Source organism: Myotis brandtii, unplaced genomic scaffold (genome assembly GCF_000412655.1).
Source record: "Myotis brandtii unplaced genomic scaffold, ASM41265v1 scaffold240, whole genome shotgun sequence".
Lineage (NCBI taxonomy): Eukaryota > Metazoa > Chordata > Mammalia > Chiroptera > Vespertilionidae > Myotis > Myotis brandtii.
In genome coordinates this window covers 3,864,454-3,874,283 of record NW_005359064.1, presented here as the reverse complement: position 1 = coordinate 3,874,283, position 9,830 = coordinate 3,864,454, and the positions used below count along the sequence as shown (strand labels likewise).

The 9,830-nt window shown below is 39.7% G+C and overlaps 1 protein-coding gene across 2 annotated transcripts in view; it reads right to left on the bottom strand.

Annotated features, from left to right (window-relative positions):
- Positions 1-577: 577 nt before the first annotated feature.
- The window catches only part of CEP192 (centrosomal protein 192kDa), a 107,746-nt gene continuing 98,493 nt past the window's right edge, over positions 578-9,830 (bottom strand). Inside the window, exons 42-45 of one of the 2 annotated variants that reach the window (XM_014540285.1) lie at positions 9,264-9,385; positions 6,530-6,656; positions 4,107-4,165; positions 578-1,644 (exon numbers count right to left, since the gene is read on the bottom strand). In XM_014540285.1, the coding sequence (XP_014395771.1) occupies positions 1,503-1,644; positions 4,107-4,165; positions 6,530-6,656; positions 9,264-9,385 (450 nt within the window). In that variant the 3' untranslated portion in view covers positions 578-1,502. Of the gene's footprint in view, positions 1,645-4,106; positions 4,166-6,529; positions 6,660-9,263; positions 9,386-9,830 lie in introns of those variants that run through there. The other variant, XM_014540286.1, reaches the window with a different exon arrangement.

Sequence of the window (9,830 nt, the reverse complement as noted above, 5' to 3'; positions counted from 1 at the left end):
AAATGATGGTTACATAGAAATGGAAACATTACATTTTTATTTTTTTAAATATATTTTTATTGAGTTCAGAGAATAAGGGAGAGGGAGAGAGAAACATCAATGATGAGAATCATTGATCAGCTACCTCCTGCATGCCTCCCACTGAGGATCGAGCCCACAACCCGGGTATGTGCCCAGACCAGGAATCAAACTGTGACCTCCTGGTTCATAGGTTGATGCTCAACCACTGAACCATGCCAGCTAGGCAAAACATTACATTTTTTAAAAGTAATGCCAGTTTTAAAATTTTTGAGGGTGACTTATCAAATAAATGCACATTCAAACATGAAGGGATCTCACAATTGATGTACAACACCTAGAATTGGAGGACAGTATCAGTGAAACCAGTAAGTACTTCACTTGTGAAAACTGTTTTCACAATTTGTGTTTCTAAGCACGAGAAAAAAATGAGGTGAAAAGAAGGAATCTGTTTTTCTATCTCAGGCTCACAACCATTGTTTCTAAACTGCTCCTGGGTTCAGTTCACCTAGGGAGCTTTTCACCCATTCTGTGCTCTTGCTGCTCCATCAGTAACATCCCACAGTGGTCACCCCACCCACCCCACAAATGCTCACAAGCTGGGATTCTGTTGCTCCAAAGGGGAGGCTGTTCGCTGAGGCTCAGAAATTTTTATCAGGAGACTTACTGGTAATGGTTGAGAAGCAGTCGTGCAGCATGTTCCTCCTGGGTGAAACCAGGTAACCACGTCACATTCTCCGCCTCACTCCTTGCTCACGTTGTCACATCGGAAGCATTTTTCTGACCGCTCAGTGTCTCACTGCCCTGATCTCAGGGTAAGTGTCTGCAGAGGGCCCTGCTACACGGTTCTGGAGCACTTGTCTTGTCTGGCTTTACTTACAATAAATGCTATCTTAAAATACATCAACCTCTCCAATGTATATGCATAAAATATGAAGACTTTTTCCACTGGAGGAAAACTTTTAATTTCATTAAAAGTAAGCTTCCCTCTTTACTGTGGGAAATTAGCTTACGGGGCAGGAGGAAAAGGGAAGGAATTTGTTAGGGGAAAGGAAACTATGCAATGGAAGAGAAAAATCACAGAACCAACCCCGGAGCTTGGAAGTAATTAGAAGAAAGCGATATTCTGATTTCTGTATGACATCATATAAAAAAAGACAAGTTCGGTGAAAATTAACTTTATTTCCAGATATAGCACATTAAAATATATACCATCTTTATTCAGAATATCATAATCAATTAAAAAATAGAATTCTCTTCTCCCATCAAAAATTAACTACAATACTATAGGCTAGATACATGATATTTTAGTCACATCTTCAGTATTAGCTTCTCAAAACAACAAAAAATCTACTGTTTATACATCAAATATTTTTTATACATCGAATTTATCATACAAAATATATACAAAAGCATAATTGTAGTGCAGAAAAATGAAGTTATCAAAATATAACTTAGGCCATTTACTTTACACAATATGTGTTCTAGTTCAATTTTTCAAGAGCTTCACCAATTAGTCGAATAGCTACACTCTTGCCTTCATCAGTTTGAACAACAAGCAAAGCTTCAAATGTGCCCGCGGCCTTTGGTTTGAACTGCACGGGCATGTTGATGTAATGCTGGGCTCTGAAAAGAGAAAGGAAAATGTCAGCAGCTGATGCTGCGGCAACAAACAAATCACCTGCACAATGCCTGGCAGAGAACCTAGTCCAGTTACATTCAACCTAAATGTATTTCTCATTTCTCTGATGTTATTATTTAATACAAAACTGGCACAAAGAGAGAAATATAAAATCTGATTCAAGAAGTACTGCATACGTATTCCTGGCTAACCAATAAAAGTAGGAAAGAGGAAATCAAAGTTCTGACCATTGTGTATGGAGCTTCCTATTCCATCTGCAAAAGCAGGTGCCTATCTACCTAAGAAAGGATGAGAACACCCTACAGTGAAAATTTAAATTGCTGATTCTCAGCACAGTAAAAATAATATTTGAAGCAGGAATCATTCTAAAGTTACTCACAAGATAATTAAGGTTGTATGTATGTAAGTGGCTGGCACAACACCGGGTAAAAGGAATCATATGTTAAGTCCAAAACACAAGGTGAAGTCTGGGTAGCCACACTGTGAAGCACACCAGGAGTCAGCCATGAAGTGCTTTCCCTGCGGCTCATCCCCTTTCTTATTTAAGAAGATCCCTGTGTTCACTGCTCACTGGTGCTGGGGATGAAGATGAGGGGCTGCCAGAGAGGGAGGCCTCACAAGTCCTCACTCCCATGAGAAATCTTGATGTCCTGACAACAAATTCCTGCCCCAGGTAAGAACAGTTTGACTTATGATAAACTCACCTCAAAGAATATTTTGAGTGCTTGACGTAGAAAGGCTCTCTGGGACTTAAAAACTTCAGCTGCAATTTAATATGAAATACTTTATGAAGTTATGCAAGTTAGATATTTGAACATAAATTTACATTTGCAAATTTAAGTGGAGCCACAAAATTAGGTAAGACAATAAATGCTCGTAAAAACACATAAATAGAGTCCTGGCCGGTGTGTTAAATGGTTAGAGCACTGCCTGCACACTGAAGGGTCACGGATTCGATTCCCGGTCAAGGGCATGCACCCGGTTGCAGGTTTGATCCCTGGCCCGGGAAGAGATGTGTGTGGGTGGCAACCAATCCATGTGTCTCTCTCACAACGATGTTTCTCTCTCTTTTTCTCCTTTCTACTCTCTCTGAAAATCAACGGGGAAAAAATCCTTGGGTGGGGATTAACAACAAAAAAAAAAAGAAAAAGAAAAACGCATAAAGAGGAATTTTAATATGTATTTACTCTAGTGTTATCCAGAAGTATGTTGTTCTGATGGTACAGAATGAAAAGAAAAAGGTTTTTTAAAAGTATGAAAGTAAGTGCTAATTTTTTAATTTTCAGATAAACTTTATCTGATAAAAGGTCATGAACTTTCTATGACTTTCTTTATAAATATGGTATTAGGCATTTTAAAAATTAACTCATTATTACAACTTAGCTATAATCTTATGTATTTACTCTAGTGTTATCCAGAAGTATGTTGTTATGTTGGTACAGGACAAAAAGAAAAAGTTTTTTTTAAAGTATGAAAGCAAATGCTAATTTTTTAATTTTTAGATAAACTTTATCTGATAAAGGGTCATGAACTTTCTATGAGTTTCTTTATAAATATGGTATTAAGGCATTTTAAAAATTTACTCATTAGCCCTGGCCGGTTTGGCTCAGTGGATGAAGCGTCAGCCTGCGTACTGAGAGTTCGCAGGTTCGATCCGGTCAGGGGCATGTGCCTTGGTTGCGGGCACATCCCCAGTGGGGAGTGTGCAGGAGGCAGTTGGTCAATGTTTCTCTCTCATCGATTTTTCAATCTCTCGAACAAAACATGTTTTTTAAATAGTCTCCTAATGCTAAAATGAAAGACCTTATAATAATTAAAGATGAAGATAAAATTACTCTTCAGTGGTAAGTCCAACAGAACTTAAATAACAGGGACAAACAAGTTTGAGATTTCAACTTAAATGTAGAAAAAGAAAATTAGCAACGACAATTAGGAAATGAGGCCCTGATTTAAGAATGATATAGGGTATTTGAAGAATGACAACTGAAAAATACCATAATGAAAGTTTTCCCAATTAATCTGGAATACTAATTTTTGTCCAAATTAGTGAAAATTTAAATTGCTGATTCTCAGCACAGTAAAAATAATATTTGAAGCAGGAATCATTCTAAAGTTACTCACAAGATAATTAAGGTTGTATGTATGTAAGTGGCTGGCACAACACCGGGTAAAAGGAATCATATGTTAAGTCCAAAACACAAGGTGAAGTCTGGGTAGCCACACTGTGAAGCACACCAGGAGTCAGCCATGAAGTGCTTTCCCTGCGGCTCATCCCCTTTCTTATTTAAGAAGATCCCTGTGTTCACTGCTCACTGGTGCTGGGGATGAAGATGAGGGGCTGCCAGAGAGGGAGGCCTCACAAGTCCTCACTCCCATGAGAAATCTTGATGTCCTGACAACAAATTCCTGCCCCAGGTAAGAACAGTTTGACTTATGATAAACTCACCTCAAAGAATATTTTGAGTGCTTGACGTAGAAAGGCTCTCTGGGACTTAAAAACTTCAGCTGCAATTTAATATGAAATACTTTATGAAGTTATGCAAGTTAGATATTTGAACATAAATTTACATTTGCAAATTTAAGTAGAGCCACAAAATTAGGTAAGACAATAAATGCTCGTAAAAACACATAAATAGAGTCCTGGCCGGTGTGTTAAATGGTTAGAGCACTGCCTGCACACTGAAGGGTCACGGATTCGATTCCCGGTCAAGGGCATGCACCCGGTTGCAGGTTTGATCCCTGGCCCGGGAAGAGATGTGTGTGGGTGGCAACCAATCCATGTGTCTCTCTCACAACGATGTTTCTCTCTCTTTTTCTCCTTTCTACTCTCTCTGAAAATCAATGGGGAAAAAATCCTTGGGTGGGGATTAACAAAAAAAAGAAAAAAAAAGAAAAAGAAAAACGCATAAAGGGGAATTTTAATATGTATTTACTCTAGTGTTATCCAGAAGTATGTTGTTATGTTGGTACAGGACAAAAAGAAAAAGTTTTTTTTAAAGTATGAAAGCAAATGCTAATTTTTTAATTTTTAGATAAACTTTATCTGATAAAGGGTCATGAACTTTCTATGAGTTTCTTTATAAATATGGTATTAAGGCATTTTAAAAATTTACTCATTAGCCCTGGCCGGTTTGGCTCAGTGGATGAAGCGTCAGCCTGCGTACTGAGAGTTCGCAGGTTCGATCCGGTCAGGGGCATGTGCCTTGGTTGCGGGCACATCCCCAGTGGGGAGTGTGCAGGAGGCAGTTGGTCAATGTTTCTCTCTCATCGATTTTTCAATCTCTCTGTCCCTCTCCCTTCCTCTCTGTAAAAGAATCAATAAAATATATATTTTTTTAAAAATTAACTTATTATTACAACTTAGCTATAATCTAAAACATAAACTTTTAATTATCAGGAAAATGTTTATCAAATAATTGGTTAATTTCTTTTTCTAAAACCCACAATAGTATTTCCAACTTACCGCGTGTGTAATAAAAGAATTATTTCGCAAGTTGACTTTTAAAGACCTTGATTCCCCAACTCTAGTCGGTAGAAACTGATACACATCTTCTGGGGCATAAACTCCACGGTAAGTCAAGTCAAGGTGTCTGCTTTAGAAATAGGTTTAAAAGTCACCAATTTAAAATCAAGTTATTTAAACAATTTAGACATACTATATTATGGAGTAGTGCTTTAATTTGTGTTTTCCCCTACAACGCACTTAGAAAGTAGTTTTGTAATGGCCATTTAACTAAGTTGTGTAAAGATAAAATGCTGACAGCAGGCACTCTTACAGAGCTACTGGGATTAGTTGCTATTAAACACAGGATGGCAGCAACACCTCTAACCCTCTTTCTCACTAAAGTCTTGCTCTCCACTTAGCTCAAACCCAGCTTACAAAAGGTGGCCCTGGTCTATTTCACTGACTTCTCACAGTGTAGTCCACTGACAATCTTTATTTTTACAAGAACACAGACTAAGTGCTACACAAGCTCTGGCCTCTCAGCAACATCTGATGGTAATGACTTCCTCTTGCCTTGGCTACCAGATTCCACGCTACTGACTTTCACTTCTCTGGCCCCTCGTTAGTCTGTGCAAACTCATCTCTACTCCCTCCCCTCTAATGCCACGGCCCCACAAGGCGTGGCCATGAACATCCTGAACTGCTCACATGGACTCTCACTAGGCAATCCCATCTCAGGCGATCCAGTGACCTCACAGCTATGTGACTCCCAGATTTGGTTCTCAGCTCAGATGGAATCTCTGGGCAGCATATCCAATCACCTCATAATTATCTTACTAGAGGCCTGGTGCACAAATTTGTGCATGGGTGGGTCCAGCTGGCCTGCCCGCCCCAATAGGGCCAATCGGCCAGGCTGGCCTGGGGGAGGGGCCGCGGGCAGTTGGCCGGCTGGCCCCGCCCCCTGGTCAAACTCCTGGTTGAACTCCTGGTCAGGAACTCCCAGTCCCGGGGACAATTTGCATATTAGCCTTTTATTATATAGGAAGACTCCATAAATACAGAATAAACTTGTGCCCTTTCTCCTCAAATTTAATCCTCCAGATATTTTCTGCTAGGGAACGGTATCTGGGAGCTGACCTTGACCCCCTTTTTTCTCACGCCTTTGTCTAATCCATCACTGAGTCCTTCAAACTTCCTTCCTATATACTTAAAAAGTGTCCATATCGGAGAGACCAAGATGGCGGATAGGTAAACTCCCTTCCTCTCTGTAAAAGAATCAATAAAATATATATTTTTTTAAAAATTAACTTATTATTACAACTTAGCTATAATCTAAAACATAAACTTTTAATTATCAGGAAAATGTTTATCAAATAATTGGATAATTTCTTTTTCTAAAACCCACAATAGTATTTCCAACTTACCGAGTGTGTAATAAAAGAATTATTTCGCAAGTTGACTTTTAAAGACCTTGATTCCCCAACTCTAGTCGGTAGAAACTGATACACATCTTCTGGGGCATAAACTCCACGGTAAGTCAAGTCAAGGTGTCTGCTTTAGAAATAGGTTTAAAAGTCACCAATTTAAAATCAAGTTATTTAAACAATTTAGACATGCTAAATTATGGAGTAGTGCTTTAATTTGTGTTTTTCCCTACAACGCACTTAGAAAGTAGTTTTGTAATGGCCATTTAACTAAGTTGTGTAAAGATAAAATGCTGACAGCAGGCACTCTTACAGAGCTACTGGGATTAGTTGCTATTAAACACAGGATGGCAGCACCACCTCTAACCCTCTTTCTCACTAAAGTCTTGCTCTTCACTAGCTCAAACCCAGCTTACAAAAGGTGGCCCTGGTCTATTTCACTGACTTCTCACAGTGTAGTCCACTGACAATCTTTATTTTTACAAGAACACAGACTAAGTGCGACACAAGCTCTGGCCTCTCAGCAACATCTGATGGTAATGACTTCCTCTTGCCTTGGCTACCAGATTCCACGCTACTGACTTTCACTTCTCTGGCCCCTCGTTAGTCTGTGCAAACTCATCTCTACTCCCTCCCCTCTAATGCCACGGCCCCACAAGGCGTGGCCATGAACATCCTGAACTGCTCACATGGACTCTCACTAGGCAATCCCATCTCAGGCGATCCAGTGACCTCACAGCTATGTGACTCCCAGATTTGGTTCTCAGCTCAGATGGAATCTCTGGGCAGCATATCCAATCACCTCATAATTATCTTACTAGAGGCCTGGTGCACAAATTTGTGCATGGGTGGGTCCAGCTGGCCTGCCCGCCCCAATAGGGCCAATCGGCCAGGCTGGCCTGGGGGAGGGGCCGCGGGCAGTTGGCCGGCTGGCCCCGCCCCCTGGTCAAACTCCTGGTTGAACTCCTGGTCAGGAACTCCCAGTCCCGGGGACAATTTGCATATTAGCCTTTTATTATATAGGAAGACTCCATAAATACAGAATAAACTTGTGCCCTTTCTCCTCAAATTTAATCCTCCAGATATTTTCTGCTAGGGAACGGTATCTGGGAGCTGACCTTGACCCCCTTTTTTCTCACGCCTTTGTCTAATCCATCACTGAGTCCTTCAAACTTCCTTCCTATATATTTAAAAAGTGTCCATATCTCATCATTTTCCTTGACACTATCTGAGCCCTGGACTGTGTAAGAATACCCTCTGACTTGTTTCACTGCTTGTATTCTTTCCTCCTACAAAGCAGTCCATACTACAGCCAAAAGGATTTTTCTGTAAGTAGTTGAATCTCATCATGTCATTCAATGGTTTCTAGCAGCATTCCAGATAAACACCAGACACATGAGGCCGTGTGTGGTCTGCATGCACTCTTCCCACCTCCCTCTGGAGCCTCAGCTCATAGCGCACCCCCTCCTCTGTGCTCTAGGCCTGCGGGCTGCTTTTAGTTCCTCCAGGGCCAACAATCCCGCCACCTGGTCATTTACACAGTCCTCTTCACCCAGGACATTTCCACTCATTCTCAACGTAAAGGTCCCATTTTAGGGAGGTTCTTCTCAGATATACGTCCCGTGTTTCCCATTTATTTCCTCCCAGTCCTTTCCACAGGTTGTAATCAAGCCTGTTAAGTGTGATTATTTGTGATGTGGCTCCTCCTCCAGAAGGTGAAGTCTGTGGAGGCAAGAGCTAGGGCAGTTCTGCTCACTGTCTTATCTCCACCACCCAGAATGCAGTGAGCACCCAGTCAGTAAGCATGAGATGAGCGAATGAGTAAATAGCACAGAGACTGTGATAAGAACACATTCTTTAAAGGTTTCTAATTTCTTACAAATTGCATTACTTACTCCTACTAGAAATAAACGACCGCATTTATAGTAAATTTAGCAGGTGTTTATCATATTCTTACAAGCATCTTCCTGCAGAACTAACTTAGACCTAAATATTAGTTAAGGATTATTAGAAACATTTTCATTAGGTAAAATACTTAAATATTATCATTCAAGTTGTGTAAGCTGCTGGTATAAAATATACATCCTTAAAAGTTTTTAAGAATCTACTTTCACAGATTTTTTAAAATCTCTTTTGGAATGTAAAATGGTACAACCACTTTAGGAAAACTATTTGGCAGTTTATTTTAATGTTAAATATATGTTTATCATATGACCCAGCAATTCTATTATTTGATACTTTTACCTCCACCAAAATGAAAAAATATGTCCACAAAAGACACATACAATGATGTTCACAGCACCTTCATTCATAATGGCCCCAAATTAGGAGCCACCCAAATGTCAACAGAAAAATGAATAAATTATGACATGCTCATACAATGGAATACTAAACAAAAAAGACCAAACTACAGATATACACAACAACACGAACAAATCCCCCAAAAATGTATGTTAAGTGAAAGAAGCCAGATAAAGAGTGCATATGTATATGAAATTCAACCACCTAACCTATGGCAATAGATTAGAACAGGACAAACCTTGGGGTGAGGGTGGAAGTTAACGGCAAAGGGACACAAAAGAACTTTCCACTGGACAAAAAATAGTCTCTATAGCAATTGGAGTGGTAGTAACACATGTAAGCTCATAGGTGAAGTCACTGAGCATTTTACTGGATCTAATGACACTTCTATAGAGTACCGGGGAACACTTGTAAGAATGACATAACAACATACCCAGGTATGGGAGCAGGAGCTTCTGACACAGCTTGTCTTCGGGGCTTAACTAGATTATCTATTTTAATAAGAGTATTTGTAGAAACACATGAATTTTCAGGCTCATTTTCTGCTTTGACACTCTGTATAAAAATAAAGCACAGGGTGTGGGAGAAGAAATAATAGTCTAGGAAAATATAAGGACATTTACGTTTTTTAATTCTACTATTTCCTTCACAATTTTTAAAAAGGAGACTTAAGATTTTTTAAGTACCTAAATCAAAAAACCTATACTTTACTTTTCACTGCTCAGATTCTTACACACACACACACACACACACACACACACTCTTATCTAATCAAGTTAGAGATTTCATAAAGTCAAACCCAGACTTCAAACATGCCAATCAATAGAGATAAATGAGAGAACAGGATTGGGAACCAAGATGGCAGCATAAGGTATAAACCTGTGTGTGCTGCCCCCCACAACAACATTGAAACTACAAGTATAAGACAAAACAGCTATCATCCAGAACCACGGGAAAGCTGGCCGGGTGGAAGTTCTACAACTAGAAGGAAAGAAAGAAG